Genomic DNA, 25,186 nt, shown 5'->3' on the forward strand with positions numbered 1-25,186 from the left:
GTGTTGGGAGTGTGTGAGTATGAGAGAATGATTTTAGAATGTTCATAGTATATAAATAATGCTCTCATTTGCATGTTAACTTTATGTTATTTATTGTTTGTGTGTGCATGCATGTTTTTTATTTTCAGCGAGTGATTTAAATGCAAATATTTGTGTCCTTGAAGGATATATAGTTAAGAGCATATAGTTATGTGTGTTTTTGTGTGTGTACTGTAGGTGCATGCATGTGGCTGTTTTATTTGCTGTATGTGAGTGAGTGTTTATGAATATGTGAGTGAGTGATTATGAGTGAGTTGCAAACACTGTAGGTGCCACATGCCTTGTTTGTATGTGTGTGTGTGTGTGAGTGTGTGTGTGTGTGTGTCTATATGTCTTCTGTATGCATGTATTTGTGTTTGTGTTGCGTGCCCACCTTGGCCATGGCTGGTGGTTACCCGCCTTCTCGCTGGCCTGATTAATTATTTTCATTAATACCGCGTCAAGCAGAAATATTGCACTCACCATAAAAACCACTCTCTCTGCACTTTAATGAGTTACGGGGGAGAGCTCTGTGGCCTGGAGTTAATCGCACTGCTGCTGAGCAAAAAACATCCAAATTCCTTAGACACACTCCACACTACGCTCAGTATTTCCAACACTACATATGTAAATTATATATATTCGATATAGACCAGATATTGTGATAATGAACCGTAAATGGCAGGAAGCACACTAAGAAGCATGAGGAATGATCAGAAATGCTTCTGCCCCATTTCTCTCTCTCTTTCTCTCTCTCTCTCTCTCTCCCACTTGTTCCCTATCCGCACTCCTTTTTCAGCTGATGGAGAGAATTGGCCATGCCAGTTAGTGGCGTGCTTCTACAAATAGCTGTTATGACTAATGTATGGCACACAGGCGAGCGCTGTGCCAAATGGAACATCTGTGGATTTGCACGCCATCGTGCAGCCCCAGCGTTTCTCAATTAATAACTCCAGGAGCGTTTGACATCAGCAAACTAAGATGGAAAACATTCATCACTAATTTACTGGTTTGGGTTTTTCATTTCAGCCATGGGGGCCTGTGGCTGTTTTTAAGTGCACGAGTCTTTGGCTGTGAACCGCTGCCCTGCACAACATTGTTAAGCTAATGTCCCCACAGTGTGGACAGATGAGAAAAGCCAGAGGACCAGTCCTGTCCTGTCCTAGCCAGCACTGCTGGTTGACTGTGCTGCCACCTCTGGCCATATGGGGGAGGTGCAGCCTGTTAAACTAGGGCTTGACGGTGGATTACACTTGGAGCATTTCCCAGTACCGAGCCTCATAGCTTATCGTTGAAGCAGCCTCCCTCTGCATCTCTGCCTCCCTCCTGTTTGTGTGTGTGTGTGTGTGTGTGTGTGTGTGTAAAGCACTCAGGCGTAGCTTTGATGGAGGGCACCATGGAATCCATTGAAAGGCCAACTGCTTCCGCGTGGGTCACTAAGGAATCCATACAGTGAGGCCTTGGCTTTGGTGTGTTTGGGTTGGAGACAAAGAGTGCCGTGGTGTTCTAGAATCCCTCTGCTGTGGGAAGGGCTGAGCCCTGAGCCCACGGTCATGTTAGACAGCTCAACAAGAGTCCCTGTATTTCTAAACTAACTGTTTTTTCTGTTCTGTCTTTTTTTCTCCTCTCCTCTCTTTGCCCTCCCCCTATCTCTCTCTCTCTTTTTCTTTTTCTTTATTTCTCATCAGGTCATTCTATCTGGATAAATCCAACCTGACCCCCAGCTCTGCACCCAAAGCTGCCTTTATTGACAAGGTATGTGCCTGAGTGAATGATGAAGGTGTTGATTATTGTGTGTGTGTGTGTGTGTGTGTGTGTGTGTGTGTGCGTGCGTTGTCTTATACCCGCCTGTGTGTATTGCGTGCAGCTGATGCGTCCGTTGAATGCTCTGGAGGAGCTGTACCGTCTGATGGAGAGCTTCATCTCCACGCGGCGGACGGCGGAGTGCCAGTTCACCCCGTGCGGAGCCTCAGGTGTGGGGCTGCTCTCCGTGGCCTCCGAGCTCTGCGCCCGCCTCGGCGCCTGCCACATCGTCATGTGCAACAGCGGCGTGCACAGGTGAGGGGAGCAACTCTGCATGTACACACTACACACACACACACACACACTGTCCATATGCACGCACGCACACACACACACACACACACGCACGCACACACTACACACACACACACACACACACACACACCACACATTCGATCCCATTCCCCTGCTGTCTCTCTCCCACACACTTCCTGTCTCTCATTCTTCAAGCGCTCTCCCCCCTGCAGCACCCACACCTCAGTTCTACTCAGTACCTCCCCCTCTTTCTCTCTCTCTTCTTGCTCTATCCCCCTCTTTATCTCCCTCTTCTTACTCTATCCCCCTCTTTCTCTATATCCCTTTCTGTCCTACTCACCACTCTCTCTCTCTCTCTCTCTCGCTCTCTCTCTCTCCATATCCCCTGAATGCCTCTCTTCTCGCTCTATCCCTCTCTCTTTCTTTCTCTCTCTCTTCTTACTCTACCCCCACTCTCTCAATTCAATTACATTCAAGGTTGCTTTATTAGCATGACTGTAGGTACAGTGTTGCCAAAACACAAGTAAACCAGCATAACAATTTCTACAGTAACAACATCTCTCTCTATATCCCCTGAATGCCTCTCTTTTTGCTATATCCCCCTCTCTCCATCTCTCTCTCTCTCTCTCTCTACACCCTCTCTATCCCCTGATTGTCTCTCTTCTTGCTCTATCCCCCTCTTTCTCTTTATCCCTTCCTCTCTGTCCTACCCACCACTCTCTCACTTTTCCTCTCTCTGTCTCTCCCTCTCCCTCTCTCTCTCTCTCCCTGTCTCCCACCTCTGTGTCTCTGACTCAACACTTGGTTTTTGATGTTTCATTTAGCAGTATCACTTTGTCCCTCCTCACTTTTATTTCCCAGTTATTTCCCATTTTCTCGTCTCACCTCTGCCTACCTTGGCAGGTTCCTGACGTTGACATTTCTTGTATGGATTTGTCCTGTCAGACTCTGAACTGAACAATTCTCTTTGTCTTTGACCCCAGCTCCGTAGGCTCATTTCCTCTGATGTCCCGCCGCCCAGTCCTGCCTCGTCAGCCCTCGCTTATTAATACTAGCTGCTATTAATACTCTCATCTCCCAATGACTTACACTTTTTATGGTCTCATTAATGGATTAGTGGTGCCTCTGGATGGCTCGGGCTATTTGAGGAGAATGAAGCTTCCTCCTGAAGATGAAGGAAGTCTGGCTCTATTTGTCAGGTTGTGCTGTTCTCATTACGGGCCGTTTTTGAAGGGACATATTTCACCCCCATCCAGAGTACCATTCATCACATCACTGGACTGAAGCTAAGCCACCCAGTCTATCTTCCCTATCTGCTAACACTGTGGAACTACTCTGCACCCCTCTACTTTCTCCCTCCCTCCCTTTCTTGCTCTTTCTCTCTCCCTCCCTCCCTCCATCTCTTTTCTCTCCCTCTTTCTGTCTTCTGCTCTTTGTTTCGCCCCCTCTCTCTGTCTCTCCCCAACTCTTTCTCTCTCTCGTTATCAGTTGTTGCCAGTGTCTCTCTGTGTCTACATCATACCCACTGCATGTCTCTCTTTCTCCTTCCCTGGAGATCTCTTGCATTCTCTAACTCTGTCTCATTTGATATTTATGACTATACTATAAAAAAGACTTCATACATAAACATACTATAAATACACATACATAAACAAACACACACACACACACACACACATACACACACACACACACAGCGCTGTGTATTGCCAAGGACCTCACAATAGGATACGCATGATGAGATGGGTCATGAAACTGCAATACTGTTTACGGAAAATGTAGAAATAGAGCTGGACAGTATAATAATATGCAGATCACATTATACTCATAATTCAGCAGACAAATAATCAAATAAATATCACAATAGTCAGCTGTATAGACATTTTGCACAGCCTAATGCTTTAATAAAACGATATTTGGCTGCAGTTTGCAATACGATATATTGTTCAAGTGCCGATACAATATATTGATATTTCGATATTGAAAGCACAGCCCTCACACTCACACTCACACTCACAATCATACTCACACTCATACTCACAATCACACTCATACTCATACTCATACTCACACTCACAATCATACACTCACACTCACATGCGACCCACACACAAAGCTACACACACACACATACAACAAAGATACACACATACACATTCATACACACGCAAACCTCCCCCTTATACTCACAAACACACACACACACACACACAGCAACTCTCACAAGTCATACGTCTTAGATTGGCGTTTTGATGGAGCCTAGAGGATGGAGTGGGCAGCAGGCTAATGGAAAGCTGTGACTGTGTGTGTGTGTGTGTGATGGAGTGGAGGCATCAGCAGCTGAAGCAGAGGCAGCCACAGCAGGCCTGTTCATTAGCCCCTCAGCTGTGTGTCAGCGCAATTACCCTTCGGTTCAGTCAGCGGCACTCGGTGTGCTCAGGTGCTGCCACCTGCAATGTCCAGGGTTATTTGTGGACCTGTTTACACCTCCTGACCCCCGCTAACCCCCACCGAACAACACAGACGTCTTCAGCCTCCTCAAAACGCTGTCACACTCTGTGTCCCACACCTTCTTAAAGCAACACCAAAGAGTGTTGCTTTAAGAGAAGAATTTGAGAGAATTTGACTTGCATCTGATGTCGCAATACATCATACTTTCATTAAATCGTGCAACATACTCTGCCGTGTCTGTGGACATATTATTTGCAAAGCCAGTGCTAAATAAACAAATAGCATGCGTGCGACAGAGGATAGTGCTTTAGTGTTGCTTTAATAGGCAGCTTTCCTTTCCTGTCTCTGGTGGCTCTCCATGATCTAGACAAGGATATCAGCCCTCTTGCTCCAGGATCCATGTTCCGTGTTCTATGTTCTGTGAACTCTGGCTGAAGAAGTCTTTAAAGCCTTGTATACATTTGTCCAGATATTTTTAAAAACTGACTTTTAGAAACTATCAGCTGTAGTTTGCGTTCTAGTGTGTACAAAGACATTTTTTTAAATAAATATCCTATGGACAAAACTGAAAAATACATCTAGAGAAAACTGGATATGAAATGGTCCCTTTTTTAAAAGAAAAACCTGGTATTTGTAAAGGGCCGATTGTCAATGAGGGTCAATGAACTCTTCTGAAATCTTATGAAATTCCGTCTACCGGTTGATGTTGACAGAAACCTGATAAAAAGGGGAAAACCAATTAAATGTGTGATCCACCCGGTTCTTTCAATTACCCAAGGTTAATGGATGAATTGAATGCAAGGGTCCCTTTTAACTGTGCATATTTGAAAATGAAATTAAGTAGTGGCAGACCAAGAAATTTAATTGAGAGCAAGGGCTGTGTCATGTCCATGGGTAGAAAAATACACTGAATCATCCCCAGCCAGGAGATTACTAATGTGAGAATCAGCCTGGGTTCTTTCGGCCATATTGATTGGATTAGCTAGCCTGGCAGGGTGAGTTTTAATAAGAGAAAGAGAATGAGACAGAGAGAGAATGAGAGAGAGAGAGAGAGAGAACGATTGAGAGAGAGAGATTGTGCTTTGGGATATCAGCATTTGCTGATGAGACTGTCCCATCTTCCAGGTTTTCCTCATCCAAGAGGCCTTGCCCGGTGTCGTCCATTAGAGAGGCGACTGGAGGATGGAGGGTTTGCCAACGAGACAGAATGTAGCTGGCCACACTGGAGAGGAGGAGTGTGAGTGTGCAGAATCCAGCACTTAATGAAATTGATAATTGTCTCTCGGCAGCAGCAGTGAGGCCCCAGCGCTGCTATAAAATGACCTTCTTCTGTCCATCTATCATTCACTGGTTGTGTTTTTGTTAGGCAACAGCTCATAACAGCTGAGTTATGAGAGACCGTTTGAGTGAGCAAGTCTTCTAAATTTTAATAAACATGTTGAGAAAAATGTGGAATGTAGAGTAGGAGTTCTCGTAACATTGGGCCTCGTGGGTGCTCAGGACACATATATTCTCTTCTGCTCATCTACACTCTCCCATAATGCATCTGACCTTGAAATGCATCCGGCCCAGATCGGGTTCACGTCTGGCTAAATGTACTCCACATGATCCATCCCATAGTTGCTTTCTGTCCGGGCAGCTGTGGTTTGGCGCTGGCAGAGGGAACAGCTGAGGGAAAGGCATCGCCGGCCGTGCCACAGAAATCTCTCCAGTCTCTCAAAGGCAGAATGAATCAGAGGGACTTTTATCCAGCATCCCCCTCTCTCCCTCCATCTCTCACTCTCTCTTTCTCACTCTCCCTAGTCCATCAGAGGAGAAGGTGTGTGTGTGTGTGTGTGTGTGTGTGTGTGTGTGTGTTTGTGTGTGTGTCTTTATGCATGTGTGTATATGTGTGTGGTTGTGGTTCTGTGGTTGTCTGTGTGTGTTAGTGTGTCTGTGTGTGGGTGGGTGTAACAGAAATCCCCCCTCTTCCTAAACCTCATCCTCCTTTCATCACCCTGAGAGAAGCAGAACAGCTCTGCCAATACCCCCACACACACACACACACACACACACACTCCGCCACTCCTCTACGTGCATTATAGAGGAGCACTAAACATATTCAGATTGTGCTGGGGGGGAATCCTGGGGCCGTTTGGCTCTGTATTTTTCCCGCCTGCCTGCTGCGTCTATTTCCTAATTCCCCCTGGCTTCCCACAGAAGAGATTAGCGCCTAGCGCCTCTCCTCCGCTAGTGTCTCCCTACCTGCACTGTTATCAGTCACTCCGGTGCTCAGGAGCCGCTGTAATTGAGTGCCTCTTCAGAACTGAGTAGATATCAATTAGCGGATGAGTGGAGGGGAGAGGGAATAGCAGTCAAACTCAGCGGCCAGTCGTACTGCGGAGGTTCGCTGTGAGTGTGTCGAGAGCTGTTACGGCAGGGTGTCTCGTCGTAAAAGTGTGGCAACCACTCCGCAGGTTGTTATCATAAAAAGGTCAGTCCGTGCCCTTGACAAGGGGTTATGGATCTTCTGCAGCAAGATGTATGTGGCGAGGAAGTGTAAGTGTCTGTGTGAGTGACTGAGTAAGTGTGTGTGTGTGTGTGTGTGTGTGTGTGTGTGTGCACGTGTGTGTGTAACAGGGGGTGTGTTTCAAAAGGCCATGAATCAAGCCACCACACCTCTGCAGTCATTGTAAAGACAGGGCGTTAAGCCTGTGCCACACGCTGACATGGACGTCCTTGAAGTTAAATGTACGAAGCACACCAAACCCACTCGCATTGACTCACAGTCAAACTGTCATGAACTGCAGCGGAAATTTGCAAGGCATGATAAAGTTTTCCAGTAGTTTTGTTTTCCCCCTTCATGCATTATAAATCAAAAGTATAGTTTTTACCCCAATGCACACTCTGTTTGTATTTCCTGGTGACATGATTAAAACAGAGAGACATTTTAGCATAGTCTCCACTTTTGAAAAAAGAAGAGTGTGAAACATTTCCTCCCTTAGTAGTTTACCTTCAAGGGTTCCCTCCTATTTATCAGCGAGGATACATATCTTGTGTTGGCAGGATGTGGCCAGCATTGATGGCAGGATTGATCTGTGTGATCTTCACCATAAAACAACACTTGACTGCAGTCTCAATGCAAGCCTGCTAAAGGGGCCCGGCCCTTTTATCCTGTTCAAAGATGAAATGGAATACCTCTGCACACACACACACTCTCTCTTTCTCTTTCTCTCTTTTACACACACACACACACACACACACACACACACACACACACACACACACACACTAACACATACACACACACACACATACAACATACAATCACTAACAAACACTCTCTCTCTCACACACACAGACGCACACACACACACACACACACACACACACACACACACACACACACAAAATGACTTTGTCACAGTGATGAGCTGAAGCTCTCAGGTTGATTGAGTTGCTGGCATGTTGGATCCATGTCCCTGGACACACCTCTCTGTAAGGGACAAGCCTCACTCACACCATCAGGGTGCCCAGTAAAGACCAATCGCCCTCAGTGCTGATCTCCTCCCCCTCCCTACTTCCCAAGCTATTTGGACGAGGCTTACGCGCTCAATATTTCATGCCTGATAAAACCCTTAATCAGTAGAGCAGTCTGTTGTGATATGGTAATGAACAGTAGCTGTGTATGCTGAGTGAGTTATGCACAGAGCAGGCTGATCGCTCCTCTGTTTATTGTCTGTATTGAGCTGGGAGAGAAAAAGAGAGGCAAGCATATCGACTCGGCAGTGAGAAGTGGATCTTCAAGCATGATTTATCTGCTTGTCAAACAGAAAAGATCATTCAAAGTTTACTGATGGGGCCTTTGGTGGAATGTAAAGTTTTTTTTCTTTCTTTTTGGAGCCTGGGGGAGTTAGCATTTGTTAATTAGTAGGAGCTGGAAGGAGACATAATGGAAGGATTTGGCTGATTCAAGGCATCGGTGTAACAAAGATACTCTTTCAATTTGTAGACGTAACAAGAATTTTCACTTTGTAAACACAAGACTATCTCTTTCTTTACACGGCAAGACTTTCACTTGCTAAACAACAAAACATCACTTTTCAGACACGACAGTACTGACTTGTGTAAGCACGACAAGAGTTTTACTTTCTCAAGCCCGACAAAACTTTGACTTCCTGACCTCCTCAAGACTTTGACTTTCTGCAGCCGAATATTTCATCTCTGGATGCGGGGGCCACACTCAGAGCTTAATCTCCTCCCGCGAGTCCTGTGTCATGGCGGACTCCGTGGCTACACTGTAGCATCTGTCACTCCCCATTCTGATAAAGCCGACGTTCCGCCGGTGACACAGCGCGCCCAGGCAGCTGGGCAGGCGTGTGTGGGCAGCGTGCCCGCTGGCCTGGACGTGCACTGGAATATAAATGGAGGAGGGAAGAGAAGACATATGTTCTCCATCTTATGAGGAGAGGGCGGCGATGCGTTGCGGATGAATGGGTCGGACTGATGGGTGAGCTGGTGGATAGACTGAGCAAAGCCCTGAGTCAGGCGGTGGAGATGGATGGTAGTGTGTCTGTGTGTCTGTCTCCTCTTCCTCCTCCCCATTTCTATCACTCTTCCTCTTCCTCTTCTCTTGTGAACCTGACTGATTGACTGAGATGAAGCACAGGACTTAGAGATTAAGCTAGTGTGTTGACAGATGAGCTAACTGAACTTGGCTGTGTGTTGTTGTGGTCAGCCTGCCTGTTTACTGCTTACATTCAAGGTTGAGTGTTGACGTTCTCCCATTTTTCTTCATACTGTGTTTGATTTTTGGTCTGAAAAAAGCTCTAAAATATCACAAGCACATTTATAAAGTCACATGAGGTGTGTCTTTTGACAAAACGATATTCAATTTTCCATGACAATGAAAAGAATACACAAGTTTGATTGGTGACCTTTGACCTGGAAATGTATTGACCTTTGACCTGTTGTCTGTTGTCCATCAGGTGCACCCTGAGTGTGACGCTGGAGCAAGCAATCCTACTGGCCCGTAACCATGGCCTCCCCCCACGTTGCATCATGCAAGCCACCGACGTCATGAGGAAACAGGTAAAGAGCGCAGTGACATTTATTTATGTTCCAAAACACACACATAAACACACAATGCCAAAAATACACATGGCTAAAAATATTGAACATTCCAACACTAATTGACTGATAAATAACAATTCTGTCACAAACATTAGGGACAGATAAAGGCACGTTATCTGTATTCACATGCACATATATAAATTCAAGTATAATCACTCACTGACATATTCATACTGATTTTGTCCTTGGCCATCATTCAGTAAAGCAGTTTTGAAGTGATGTGAAACATAAAATAATACTTTTGTTTTCTTTGAATATTCTTGATTTTGCTTTTTGAAATGATGAAATGTGATGAGCTCTTCGCGTGTGCGTACAGAAAAGATTATTGAATTTTGCATTACATTTTAAATGATTCAGAACCTTAATAAATAGTAAATAGTCAAATTCCAGCTGAGGAATCAATGCCAGTGTAAACCATGAGCCAAAAAACAATTTTCTTTTCATCACCACTCACTTGTTTGGCTCTGTTTACTGACCTAATTAGCATCCCTTACCTTTGTGTCTACTGACCTACAGTAATTAGCATCCCTTACCTTTGTGTCTACTGACCTACAGTAATTAGCATCCCTTACCTTTGTGAAAACATGGATTGTGTACTGAAACGCTGTATTTATTTTGACATACCAAATAGTAATAATTTCTCCTTCAAAACAAGCCCACTGCTGGGTTCAAATTCCGTTTCTATTAGTCACAGTCTGTGTAACGTGGTGCCTGTGCCTTCTCTCTCTTTGATTATCCCTCCGGCCCTCAGCATTACAGCTGCCACTTAGCTTGCTCCTGGAGGAAAGAAAAGTTCCAACAAAGCCTTACTTTCCCTGCTTTCATTAACGTTGTCGCTCTACCTTTGGGTCTGAAGAGGGAGAGAGAGAAAGACCCATAACCACCCACTCTCACATACACACTCAAATACACACACAACACACACACACACACACACACACACACACACCTCTCCTTCTGCCTGAGTGTGTTCTTCATGCTGTAGTGGGAACACAGCCTGTCTTGCATACAAACACACACTGCCATAGTATAAATGTTAATAAACGCGCACACACACACACATACACACAGTCTCTCTTTCTCTTTCTCTCTTTCACATACACACACAGACACACACACTCATGCGGAAAGGGATGGCCACTTGCCAGGTAGAGGGCAGCCCATGATGAGCACCTCGCCCTTGATGGAAGGTCTCTCATTCAGATAGCAGCCATGAGGGAGGCGATGTTCACTCGTCATTAAAACTCCGTTTCCCATGAATACCGAGCACCCGCAGCACTCAGGGGGCTTGCTCAGCTTGTCAGTTTTAAGAAGTCGCAGCGCCCTGAGCCAGCATCACTGCAAAACATCACATGTGTGATGTGATCCACCATCCCTTCACTGACATAAATTATACGTAAGCAGTAGATGGGTGGTCTGACATTCATACATTATGAATGGAGTGATGTATTATGACTGACAACTTGGTGGAAAATATGAGTCCCCAGCCCAGAAAGCACTCTGTAACAATTACAGCCCTGGTCTGCTACAAGTTCATACTTTTCAAGTTGGATTTTCGAACATTTTTCACTTTTCTAACACAAAATGTCAGATTTCAATGCTAAGGGGCATTTCATAATTAGGAGTCTAGTTGGATAGATAACCGGCTGAACATTGCAAGTGTGAGACTGTAAGGCGAGGCCATGTTCACACTGCACGGCTCGCTGCTCCGTGGAGCAGTTGTGCAAGCCAATGGTGTGTCAATAATCAGCGGGTCAGTGCCTTCATCCCTGGGACAGACGGCGCACACATGGCACCGTTTATGAACCTCCAGTGTTTCACTTGATGAGTATGCAGACCCATACCAGTCTAGGACCAGGTCTGGGTCACATCGGGCCCGGGATTGCACCAGATCCATCCAAGAGTTGTCGGCTTCTGTCTGGTAGGCAGTAGGCTGGGGAGAGGATCTGTTGCCGTGGATCTCTGTCCTAACTGCATGCGATGCCAGCAAGAAAAAGCAGTTGATTTGTTTTCGATTACAATGACCTAACTGGCCATGACATGACACAGTGCTGTACAGTGCAACACGACACAGTGTTTTGGACAGAGCTATTGTCGGACGTCCTGTTTCTATTTTCTCCTGTCACTTGTGGTTAAATGGTTTTATTGAAAGAAAGACATGATTGCAGAAGTGCATATTTAACAGATTCAATGTGCCCAGGGAACATTCAGTTTTGTGCAATAGTCAGACCTTCGCATGCAGTTTGGACATGGTGTTAGTCTCGGGGCTCAGCTGTTCTTTCATAAATATGGATGGCGGTTGCTACTACAGCTCCTCCTGACCAAGCTTTAATTCATTCACAAAAACGCTTCGGTGACACGCCGTTCAGTCTAAAAGACACCATCCATCATAAATGCACGGCCACCCTTCCCAGCAGGCCTGGGCAGTGATGAATAGGCCAATAGTGGCATTTTCCTTTGCCTGCGTCTTTATTTGATTTGTAAACGTGTTTGAAGTGACAGATGCACCAGGCGTGTGGAGGTGTGTTAGGCAGAAATAGTCTGTTAGGGGGAACGTCTGTGAAGAGGTCATTTCCTGAAGCCTCCAAAGGCCACGGATCCTGTCAGCTTGTGTGAGTGTGTAGACTGAATATTTCATAAGCACCTCCAGTGAAGTGTGCAGCATGAAACATGGCAAACCTTGACTTAAAAACCAGGTGCTGTGCCTCTTAAGTGTACTACTAAAGCTTTTAGTAGCGGATCTTACACACACACACACAAGTGAAGCCTCAAGTGCCATTCATGGTATAAGTGACCGTGCTCATGTCCTCTCCTGTCCTTTAGTGAGGGAGAGGGCATCCAGAGGAACACTTTGAAAGATTTGGATGGATGGCTCTGATATCCATCATCTAATTGCTGATGCTATCCCCACCCCCCATTTCTAAACAAGGAGATAGAAGTCTGAATTTGAGGCACTTAGTGAACACTCTGATACGGAGTCGACCACTCTGCCAGTCTCACTGTCTTACCCTTAACTGTGTGTGTGTTCGAAACGGGTAAAGTTGCTGCCTTTTAATATATCTAACTGGGGAGCAAGGCAGCAAGTGCGGTTCGAAACCGAAAAAAACAAATTCTGCTGCCTTTTAAGATATCTTAGAATTCCCAAATAACGGTCATTTTTGGAGGCAGCATCGATGCACACTTCATGCTCCCTCCTACCCATAATCCCTTGCGGTAACGTCTGAAACAGCTGTGAAAGGTAAACAAACATGGTGGATGACATCGGTAATAGCTGCTGAATCTGTTTAAAATGTCATTTGTGTGACCTTATTTTGCTTAGATTTGTAGATTTGAGATGACAAATAAACAATTTACTATCTGATTATGCCATTGTTGTAACCATTAATAGCGTCTGGTCTGATATATCTGCCGGCCGTAAAACTAATTTATACCGTTAGCCTGCTAGCTTCCGTAAAAGCTAATTTAGTTTAACGTCAGGCCTTTGCTAACGCATACCGTGAGTGTTAACCAAAGATTCTAGAGTGCTACGCTCATTTTTAAAAGATGCATTTAATCCAAAGTCATGTCTAGTGAGACAGCTCTCTATGTAGGAAGGGAGGCAGTAGGCAGTTGTCTTCCGTTTCAAACAGACCCTGTGTGTGTCGAATTGAAGTCGGCATAACCAGGTAGACCACCCACTCAAAAGAGGGGCTTCAATTTCTTTTCACAGTCACAGTGTGTGTGTATTTATGTCCTTATTAGTACTAGATATACTTACATTGCATGCTTATAGTTCTCAATTTTACATGCAGTAGAAGATAATATGGTCAAGGAGAACCATGCAGAATGCTGCCTTTGAGTGTAAACAAAAGGTTTACTGTGAAAATAGGTATGGGAAAGTTTATTTGTGGATAACTGGAAAGGTAATGGATATCGAGTGCCTTTTGAGTCTCAAAAATCCGCCCCAGTTCAACCTTAAATTGTAACATACCCGAATAGTCCCATGAGAACCTTCCAGTTCCAATCTCTTGCAACCAGATCAGCAAGAAGAGCAGGTGTTTCTGGTTCCGACCCAAACCCAAACGGACTCCACTGACGCCTGGCCTGGCACCCGCTCTCTCGGAGCAGGAGCCGTTTGCTGATGCGGAAGACCTTTTTTCCTCTCGACGCCGCAGGTTATTTATAGAAGCGGTTAATGCTCGAGGAGCGTTCAGAATTTATCTTCTTCTCTCCCCTCAGACTCAGCACAGGTGGCCATGTGTCACTCTCACTCTCACCCCACCACCTCCCCAAAGAATTGTGTTCTGTTGGAGAGGGGTGGGGGTAAAATCTTTGAGGAAATATTTCTGCTTGGGTCTGATGAATTGACTGAAGGGGTGAAGGGGCTGCCATAGCTCATTCACTGGAAGTTGGCGTAACCTCCTGGACCTGCACACGCAAACACACACACACACTGGCCTGGAATTTATGCCCAGGAACAGGCTGATTTAGCAACTTGACAAGGCCAGTGCTCACAAACTACTTCTGAGACTGTTTGGAAGCTAGCTCATAAGTTCTGCCTGCGAGCCAAAGAAGTGTCAGCGCACGTTTTTATTTACGGCACGGACTCTGCTACATTTTCACCCAAAAGGGGTTGATCCAGTTGACTGACAATAAGAGTCTTCAGGACCTCGTCCTGTGCTCTGTAATGTAAAACTAAAACAAAACTGAACCTTAAAAAAATGACACACATAAATTACCGCCATCTATTGAATGGAAGGCTCCAGAACCTTCCTAACAGCAAACACTGTGAGGCAGCGCACTGAGGGTTGCCAGATTCAGCTGGGTGGGGATATAAAAGCACATAAAGCCCTCTCTGTCACTTTGGCTAATGTCAGCTGGAAAATGGAACTAGAAAAGCAATTAGCTTTCATCCCCCCCTCTGTACTTGTCGGTTATGTCATTGTGAATATGTAATCCGAGCTTAACGTCATGCTCGCACTGTTCCATTCTGCGGTATCCATTGCTCCTTTCTGCATCTCCGTTCTGTGTCTGTGGGGTCTGCTGCTTCTCTGATGCCTTTGCCTTGTGTTTCGTTTTTTCCCCTTTTTTTTAACAGCTCAATTCTATTGCACAGCTGTGCGTGTGCATGTGTGTGTGTGTGTGTGTGTACATGTGTGTGTGTGTGTGTGTGTGTGTGTTGGGCGGACAGCAAAAGCTGTTTCTCCGCTGTCCACCCTCACCCTCTTCGTCCCTATGTCCTCCTCTTATGAGGAAGGTGTCAGCTCCATCCATGGTGTTCCTGTGCTTCTGACGGCCTGGAAAGTAAATCATAGTTACAGTATGTCTTCTTTATTTTAGGGAGCCAGAGTGCAGAACTCCGCCAAGAACTTGGGAGTGAGAGACCGCACCCCGTCCACTGTGCCAAGGTAACCAGAATGGAGGGGTTCCTCCTCCTCTGCCTCCTCTGTCCACTACACACCAAATGGAGAGTCTGACATGAAGAGTGAAACAGCTGCATGTACATTTCATCATGTCCTGTGTGAAATGGGGTCAATTAGGAAGACAGATGTAGAGCAAATGTGTTTTTTTTTATTCCGCTTGTAATGGAATCTGAATAGGTATTATGTTTTGTGATATGACCTGTGTTACTGGCCAGAAGTCATTTGTCCTAATTCAGGATTAAATCGATTTTTGAAAATTGTAATTTGTTTATTTATCCAATTTACTTACACATTTTTGTATACTACAGTACAGGGAATACTTAGACGCCATTGAGTTAGGAGATTTGTCCTTAATTCATTTTCACCCCTCAGATCCATCCTTAGTCATAATTATGCAGAAAAGGGCTAAAAATCAATTCAGAATGCTACTGAGGCCAAGAATAGATTTAATTCTGATGTGTGAAACCAGCTCTCTGTTTGAATGAATACGTGGAATCCTATATGCACCTATTCTAACATGTATAATTCTCTTAGCCTTTAAACTAGAAAAAGAATGGCTGATCGTCTTTGCAAGGGTGTTATTTTCTAAACCCCAACATTGCCTCAGCCAGACACACACACTCACTCATTCATTCACCCCCACCCCACCCCACACACACACACACACACATGCTACAAATGAGGGATATTTACGTGCCTTCAGACCACGTTTTGAGCTGTTGTGAACTTAAACATAGAGACTCCCAGTGACAATCAGCCCCTCTCCGGCCTCTTAGTGGAATTGACAAACACAATTATAAAGCGCAGGCGTCATCAGCCGGGCAGCTGAAAGTGACTGCAGTCTCCGTGGTTTTGGGGCCATAATTGGCATGAGACAGCAAGACACAGACAGGGTAGCAGTAGATCAATGCACCCTGAGAGAGGAGGAGAGAGAGAGAGAGGGGGGTGTAAGCAGAGAGAGAGGGAGAGGGAGGGATGGAAGGAGGGAAAGAGAGGGAGGGGGAATGAAAGGAAAGAAATAAATGAGCACAGGAGAGAGAGAGAGAGAGAGAGATGTGTGTAGTGTGGACAGACAGATGGAAGAGACGTGGTTGGCATGGTGACAGGGCATAAACAGAAATAGTGATGATAAGAAATGAAACCAAAATGTCACTGAAGGTAGAATGTGCACAGGTTGTCTGTTGAAGAAATTGTTTTTAAAACATATTGGAGGCTACAGTGCTACAGTACTACAGTACCTCTAAACCTCTTCCCTGTGTGTGTGTGTGTGTGTGTTTTCTCTCAACAGATTGTATAAGCTTTGCCAGCCACCGCCCCCAGATGGTGACCCATGAACCCTCTCGCGTCCTGGGCAGAGCTGGATCTCATTTTTGTCCTGCCCCATACAGACACATACCTCTCCCTCTCCCTCTTCCTGTCTTTCTATGCCCTTTTCCCTCCCTCTCTCTCTCTCTCTCTCCCTCCCTCTCTCTCTCTCTCTCTCTCTCTCTCTCTCTCTCTCTCTCTCTCCCTTCCTCTCTTCCTTTTCCCTTGCTGCCTGAACTCTGTCTCCAGCCCCAGTCCAGTCTACATCCAGTCTACATGTGGAGCACCACAGCTGCTATGTGGAAGTTGGGTCTGTGTCCGCTTTCTTTGTCAAGCTACATTGCAGTGCATCTCATTGTTATTTGGCCTTTTTCCAATACAAAAACATACACTCATGTAGTTAATGTAGCCAAACCCCCCTCGAAACAGCTGTGGAAGACAGGAAATGATTTGAGTATGCTGGAGACCCGTAAGAGGCTCTTTTGAATAGAGAGGGTTTTATTTTCTCTGTGTGGATGTCACTACGCATGTGGAGAGGTCCCAGGCAGAAGTGCTTGTCTGCTGAAGCATTTGTTCAGTTATGTGCTGGCAATTTTTCTTTTTTCTTTCTTTTTTTTTTTTTTTTTGTTTTGCTAAAAGATCATGTCTCAGTGCCTTAGTCCATTAGCTACTACTCCACCAACTGAGTAGATGCATATTTGAAAAGAAAAAATGAATGTTTGTAAAAGATGTATGAGTGAGATGTCATAATGTGCCTTGGTTTGTACTTTTACTTGTGAGAGTGGGGCTGAGGTTTTGCTTGCTTACCTACCATATATATTTTTATACATTGTTGAAGAGTGAAGTAACGTAACGGTATATTAAGCTATGAAGGTTGACGGTGTGTGGCTTGAGGAAGTATGACCTGTCTAATGATTCTAGACAAGAGGGCAGTTGAGGAATTGCCAAGTGTATGATCTTTGTGTGTAAGTGAAGTTTGTTGGTAAGATGAGAATTTTTAAGGGGTAAGTCATTAGTGTTGTAACTCTCTAAACATGGTCAATGTCAAGCTCATGTAAGTAGATTTTATATATAAATATATGTATACACATATCATATAAAGTAAACACATACATACAGTACTCAGGAGAATCACATTTCTACAATATCTAGGTATTACTTGAGTGTTACTAAGCATCATGAAGGAAGTCATTTATCTCTATGCAACTGTAGACAATGAAAACTTATCAGGATATATGGGCGACAATATGAGTCATGAAAATATTCCATCTGTGTCATTGTATTCTATATTCTGAAGTTCTGTCTGAAGACCTTTCTTGTCTTTTTTAGATTGTCATTAAATATCTGTTTTACATAGTCGCCTCTAATTTGTGTTCAAGAGCAAATACATCAAAACAGCGAATAATGTAAAGATACAACTGTAAAAATATACAACTCGTAGCTGAATTTTGACAGAAAATGACAGTAATTTATTTTGTTCATTAGATTTACTCACTACAAAACATATCCTATTCAAAATGTATTCCTTTTTTTCAGCTTGAAGCGTTTGAAATGTTTCTTTTTTTGCTACATGCTTTTTGAAGTACACTGTCTTATACTGTAGTTATTCATTTTAATTAAATTGGTCTTGTCCATAGAAAATGTCTTGTGTGTCCCTTTTATTCAAAGTATAAGTATATATACTCTTTTGATCCTGTGAGGGAAATTTGGTCTCTGCATTTATCCAAATGAAACACACTCAGCACACAGTGAGGTGAAGCACACACTAATCCCGACACAGTGAGCTGCCTGCTACAGCAGCGCCCGAGGAGCAGTGAGGGCTTAGGTGCCTTGCTCAAGGGCACTTCAGCCGTTCCTACTGGTCAGGGTTCGAACCGGCAACCAAGACTGAAGCGCTAACCAGTAGGCCACGGCTGCCCCTAAATTCCCATGTTTCTGTTCACAAACTTTGTCTTTGGGGAGCGCAAACCCTTCCACAGTCACCTTGCCTTGACATTGAAACAGATGCAGCTGTAAACTGAATAGAAAGTTATCCATTCAGCCTTCTTCTCCTTGGCAGAGGCCTGTGGTGCAGGCACATTACTAGGCAGCTATGTAACAGTGGGCACAGAAACAGTCCCTCACAGCTCTGCCATTCCCAGCTGGTATAAATGTGCAGTCATCATCCAACAACACTACCTAAGCAGGATGTTCCACCTGCAGATAGACTTTTTATTTCTTGGAAATATGTGCGTCTCCTTGATATTGATGTTCTTAATCAAGGTGTGTGTGTGTGTGTGAGGAATGGATGTATGCATATGGGGGAGGATTTTTTTTTTTTTTTTTAAGCTGAGCCTGCAGCAGGAAGATGTTCTTTGTTCTTTAGAATAGCATTTGAAAAAAATTTGAAGCATTTGAAAAAATTTTGACTGGTGGGAGAGATATGGTTCTATGGGGATCATGTAACTCTCAGTTCTGATCTTTTAACTCTCTTTACCAGGAAAAACACCCTGGTTTAAGAATATGTTAGTGGATTCTTGCAACGACTGAAGAGACTTCTCGACAACTGTCCCACTATCTCGCCACTGTGTCAGACGGACTGTGTAATTAAAGTTTATTAAACAATTTGCAGGAGGAGCCATTAGTGAAGGGCAAAGACCATATTAACACAAACAGCGCTCAGAAGCTAGGCTTGCCTCCAAACACGCCCACGTAAACACCAGAGGACCTTTTCTATCTACAGTGCAAGCCAATGGGCAGGTGATTTCCAATCACGATTAAACAACCATCCTCACCATTGGCTTTAAGAGAGACTCCGTCGCTAGGAGCCACTCCACCGAGAGCGAGAGGGGATGGTCCCGTTCAGTAGTAACCAAGACACGAGAAGCCCTGAATGGTACTTTCAACAATGTGCTTTGTGGCAGCGCTAACTTTTCGCTCTTGACATCCTGTCAATTAGTTTATATAGTAGCCTGTCGATTCGTAGCTTAATCGTTTTGTGAGCAAGCTTGTGCACAACGGCTTCTGTCAATGTTTTCATGTTCCGTAACGTTTTATAAAATATATACAGTTTCTTCATGGCGTCTCAACAGCAGTCGAGAATTCAGTCCTACCTGGAGAAAAACAAAATCGGACCTTTGTTTGAGGTAAGCTGTTATCCATGGGTCAGTTTTGTATTTGCAGTATGTAACATTACACTGAAGACCAGCAGAATTTTAGCCTGCCGGTCTGCGGCATTAAGACTGCAAATCCGAATTTGGTCAAGGCAGATATCACTGTTGTCGCTTTTGCACCACAATATCTATATAGCCTGTACTCTCAGAAACGGGGTATGCGGTATTTTGAGCTCATTCGACCATCCCCGAAGTTCGCCGTTTCAGCTGCAATGAAATTCAGAACCTGTGACAGTGCCACTATAGTATTCTGAATAATCTATTGATTTTACTTTTATAGCCCGGCAGCAGCTAATTAAGTTTAAGTTGCATACCTGTTAGCCATTTATGTCGGTGTCCTACTATCACAGACGCAGGGTTTTTGGTTGATCTGGGAATTTGCCGAGTTTGACAGGCAAGGTAAATTGAGGTAACGTGCTGACTGGACTCATGAGAATCTCACGTTTCTTGACACAAGCTTAATCGACTACCAGTAGGCTACTCTGTTTAGTCGGAAAAAAATGTAGGTGTATGTGTAAGATTTCAAAGTGTTAAGTGTTAAGGACAAGTGTTAAGATGCAGGCTACTTCTGTTTGATGTCATATGACAAACAGGATCACTCCGATTTGCAAGACAAAAAAAATCTGACCTCGGATTATCTAGCCTACTATAGTCTATTTGATTCCCCAGCAAGCAGCCTGATTCATTAAGAGCCAACACACACACTACGTTTTACCCCCTCTGAAAATGAGAACAAAAATGCTTCTGCATTTGTAACTCATATAGCCTAAACAAAGCGTCATGCAAACATGCTGACCATTACCACATGGACCTGTAGTCCATGACTTGATTTGACTAGTCTTAATGACCGAGGCTACCATGAAAACAGCAGGGACTATGTTTGTGTTTCGAGGGAGTTGATAGCTTTGTTGCCAGGCATTTAAGAGTTCACTGTCCCTGATGTGGTTTATTGTTCCTGTGCCATACAGTGTCAACTGTTGTATGTGGAGCAAAAGGGCACGTTTTTGACTTTGAAAGATAAATACACTGTGTCTACCGTTTTGATTCAAAATTGGACTGTACTTTGTTACAGGTGGCATAACCAGATACTGACATATTTCACTAGATGGTTCCTGAAGTGAATAGATGGGTATCAAATACGGTTTAATTTGCATTTTTATGTTACTCCATCGTGTATTTTCTATCATGTTTACAATAGCTCACATGAATAGGCTAGATGTATAGGCAGTAGTACGATTGGAGATTATAAAATATGCACAGTGAGAGTGTGTAGATATCTTGTGTGCCTGTTGTGCATGTCTGTTTTGGACCATGCAAGGCTACCAAACTGCTGATGTATCAAGTCCTCAGTGGTCGCTCCTGTATACCGAGAATGAATGCTAAACAGGCAGAAAGTTGAAGCAGAGCAGATCCAAATAGCGGAAAGCGGAGCGCACCAGCACCATGGACAGCAGCCCAGGCGGTAGCGTCGCAGCCCGCGATCTTGTCTGTCACATGAAAGCTGGCCCCGTCACGCTTTCAGGCAGCCGGCGATCGTGTCGTTCCGCTCTGCCTTTGACATGATCATCCCCTAAGCGAACGCAGCGTCTCATCGGTCGTGGGAGAGAGGAGCGACGCGGGAAGCGCGCTCGCTGGCGGTTCCGCCGCGGCAGCAGATTGCAGATTGACTTTGGCTAGGGATGAAAGCACCTGGTTGTACGCCTTTGTACGGATTTCTTCTTTACGGAATGAGATAGGGTTCAAGTAAAGTCAGTGATGCACCTGCCCCGAGCAAGCAGCTTTTAATTTCCCACTGAACAACTTGTCTGTTTGCATAATAAGTTAGTCACATTAATAATGTCTTCTTTCTCCTCATCTGCTTTTACAAGATATGAAATTGAATCACTTGTGCCATTCTTGCTGCTGTTGCAGGAGCACAACAATTTGAAAATCTGTTTGATTTATAGGCCTATTTATTGAAGTGTTCAGCATTAAAAAAAAATTCAGATCAGACCTACATTCAAGACAAAATTATGCACACTCAGTTCAGCTGAGGATTATGTATCTAATTCTTCCCTCACACATTTGCTTTCATTATGACAGAGGCATTTCAAACACATCAGCTCAATATAATAGACTCCAATGGAGCATACATCAGAAATGCTCTGGCTGTATGTGAACTGGAAATTGAGGTCAGGCTACATGTAATATGCATGCGTGGTGGTGCATGTGATGGTAGAGTGAGATCAAATCATTGGAGATCTCCTGATCTGGGTCGTCTCTGAACTCAAGGAGGTTGCCCTGTGCTAACTTTCAACACTGGTTAAGTGCAAGGCTATCTGATTAAAGACTGTACGAGTAGATGAAATGAGAGAATGCAATTTCCTCACTGAATTGTTGAAGATTGTCTTGTTCATGTTGTATTTTTAAAGACGTGCACATTTGCATTTCACATTTACTCATGTGGCGGATTTCTATCTAAAGCAACCTGCAGATGAGGACCAACAATCAAGCCTCATTGCAGCAGGAGACCTTTGAGTAAATGTAGCTTAGTGCTTTATTTACGTGCAGCGCTGCTACTGTACCTGTCGGCTGCTGTTACATAAGCACTGGTGATAAATCTATTCAATATGACAAAGTGCCTGGATATTAGCAAATGAGTGCAGATGTCATTGTGAGACTTTATTATCCCAGAAGGCAACTGACAGCTTCTCGGATCTGTCTCTGATCAGGCATGCATCTGCCGTCTATGAGATCAGACAAACATACCAGGACTTGTCAAATCAGGACTTGACTCCAAATGAGCTTCTCTTCAGAGGAAAAACACATTTGGTTGAACACTGACAATAGTTCTTGACTGTAGGTTAACACTGGAAAGTAGACCTACAACAGAAAATTAAAGTGACATTTCCTGCAATTGTGCAGTCCATTAACAGCATGACAAAGTATAGAGTCACAGGACTGTCATGTCTTCCTTTATTATATCAAGTTATGTGGGTGTTTTTTGTGATTGTTGGTCTTGTGAATTCATTATTTTCTACAATCTCTCCTGGAGAGAGGCAGTTCAGCAGTACTATGGTTAGTCTTTGAGGACTGTAGTTTTAGACACACCTAGCTGCAGCACTTAAGCATACTGTGCAGTTTTTTCTATGTGCATTTGAAGAGAACATGTCAGAAGATGTCTGTGAGTAACCAAACCCTTTGAAAGGGAAGTACAATAGGTCTCATTATGTCTATTCCTGGGATATTATTTTAGAGTAATCATCAGGTTCCCTAAGAAACCCCAGTACCTGGGACACTGAACCTTTCCCCAACATTATTGTTTGACGCTACAGTGTGAAGTGTGGCTCTATCATCAGCATTATCGGGAGTACTAAACACAATGATTGTTTGCACAGTGGAGAGAGCTACTGTAGGATGAAAGTAACTGTATGGAAATATAATGAGGCCTCCGTTTATAAAGGGAAATTCCATGCCTGTGTAACGGCTGTGATTAAGCTGGAGGTGTGTTTTTAACTCAGCCCATCTGTCCTGACTTAGACAATGAGATCTGTACCGTTCAGCTGTAGGTCTTTGAACATTCTAACATGAGATTCCGTTCCGCAACAATTCAAGATTCTAAAATTCTATGTTGAATTCAATGAACCTAGATATTCTTTAGAACGTTCATTTTCCAACATTTGTACACCTTTAAGCCATGAGATAAATCTGGTGTTCTATGGAGGTGGCCAGATATGCACATGACCAGGAATATCTCTACATTCAGCAAAAGCTTTAAAGGGCTTTACAACGCTTGCACTGACTTGAGCACGATCAGATCTTTCTGTATGATTTACCCAAACAATACCTACTGTACTCTTGAAAAGGCTATTTTCAGAGCAAAGGCTTTGTTTTTGATTCTCACATGTCTTACGAGCCTGTATTCATTTGAAATATGTGTACTCCTATTTGCTTTTTGCCATTTTTCCTTTTATTACCTCTTTTGTGTTTTCTTCAATTAATACAACTTTTTTTTTCTCCTGTTATTGCATTTGGGCCCGCTGTATAGCCATACTTCTAGGAGCTAACATACTAAGGACTTGGGATGGATTCTTCCTGAGTACACATCCTGCAAGTGAATCCACGACTTGATATATAATTGTCTGTAAAATGAAAACATGTACATGGTCACAGTAAGAAAGGTTCTCTAATGTCAACATTAGTCAATGGCAGTAAATATAACTATTCATACTCAGTGTGACATTGTGGCAATTTCTGTCCAATTTTAGCTGGAGTTTGGGAACATTTTTTTAAACTACCCTCACTGAAATTGAGTCACTTAATCCTTTCATATCCTCTGTAAATGTCAAGTCTCAGTAAAGTATATTAAGAGGAGAATGAATAAGCTTAATGAAACTTGGATGAATTTCACTTACAGAGGTACCCTTTCCAACACCATGCACTAAACATGCGTCATGATAAAATAATTGCAGCAATTAATTTAGTTCTTGTTTGAATGGCTTTGAATGGCCTTTGTGTAGGTTGACTGCATGGATTGCAATTCTTACTGTTGTTACAATGCACACAATACCAAATTGCTTGTACTGAGCGTTTAGCCAGCTGACAGGCTGTAGCTGACAAGCTTTGGCCTCTAGTAGTGTAGTGTCAGCTAGAGAGGTAAAGATTATTCTTGATTTTTCAAAGTGTCGACATCATATAGAAATATACAGCAATATACCAAGGCAGTACTGCACAAGTCTGTGCACAGCAGATGTCTTTCTCAGTATCTTGTGCTTTGGCTCATGATTGATGGTCTCTTCCAGAAGGTGTCTCATGGTGAGTTTCATAAAGAAGCCATATCTCTCCCAATAAAGTGACAATAGCCTTTCTCTTTATCTCCATCTCACATGTTGTCTGGCCCACGTCAGTTTGTTTTGCGTCTGCCTAGGGGAGATAAATGTGGGTGTTCTAACAGGATATGAAGTTGGAATGGTACGTCGTTTGCTGACGGAGCACTTTCTCTCTGCTGTGTCACCGTGGTAGATTTGGTGGTGGTGGATTTTAGCCTTTAGAGCAACTCTTCAAGACTTTATATTTTAGGAGCTACGGTCTCAGTGTGGCACAGCAACAGGAAGAAAGGGGCACGCCCGGGACGCGTCTGTGATATCAAAACCACAGCTTTCCGCATCCTTCATTTAAACAACTCCCCACTGCTGTAAAACTTACCCACAACATCTGCCTGTGGATTGGAACGAGCCTGGAACTCTAGGATGCCTGTGGGTTCTGCCTGAGTGGCATTCCTGTGTATGCAGTAGCTTTCATTAGACGTGGGTAGAGAGTTGAACTAGTGATTTACAGACTCTGGCCTTTGACAAATGGCTGTGGAACTGTACTGGGGTCACATTAAAGATGGGGCAGGGAACCTCTGCTTTTATTGCCTCCTCTGTTCTCCCTTGAAGCTATTTTCAGAAGGTTCTTTTTTGTGGACTTCATATATAATAGCATCAGTGTAAATAATGTGCTTGAGTATTATCAGGCAGGAGAGTTAGAGGTAATGCACTTTCACAGTGGTGATATTAAATTATCTCTTTTTTAAAAAACACATTCTTACCAATCTTTACTCTTTCATTTATCAGTTGAGAAAGCTCTGTTGCTCACCATTCCAATGTGGAACACAGGGAAAGACATGTTCCTGTGGAAATCAATGCTTCCTTGCCCTGTGCACTGCAG

The 25,186-nt window shown here is 43.9% G+C and overlaps 2 protein-coding genes across 2 annotated transcripts in view; both read left to right on the forward strand.

The window, feature by feature from the left end:
* prex2 (phosphatidylinositol-3,4,5-trisphosphate-dependent Rac exchange factor 2) overlaps nt 1–16,977 on the forward strand; it is a gene marked incomplete in the record, with an annotated part of 130,928 nt that extends 113,951 nt beyond the window's left edge. Inside the window, 5 exon segments of the mRNA XM_048266370.1 lie at nt 1,707–1,773; nt 1,886–2,076; nt 9,495–9,597; nt 14,959–15,026; nt 16,330–16,977. Coding sequence (XP_048122327.1) covers nt 1,707–1,773; nt 1,886–2,076; nt 9,495–9,597; nt 14,959–15,026; nt 16,330–16,375 — 475 coding nt within the window.
* Nucleotides 16,978–19,135: 2,158 nt separating this feature from the next.
* c16h8orf34 (chromosome 16 C8orf34 homolog) overlaps nt 19,136–25,186 on the forward strand; it is an 85,354-nt gene continuing 79,303 nt past the window's right edge. The window contains exon 1 of the mRNA XM_048265889.1: nt 19,136–19,471. Coding sequence (XP_048121846.1) covers nt 19,403–19,471 — 69 coding nt within the window. The 5' untranslated portion in view covers nt 19,136–19,402. The remainder of the gene's footprint in view (nt 19,472–25,186) is intronic.

The sequence above is a fragment of the Alosa alosa genome, chromosome 16, assembly GCF_017589495.1.
Source record: "Alosa alosa isolate M-15738 ecotype Scorff River chromosome 16, AALO_Geno_1.1, whole genome shotgun sequence".
NCBI lineage: Eukaryota > Metazoa > Chordata > Actinopteri > Clupeiformes > Clupeidae > Alosa > Alosa alosa.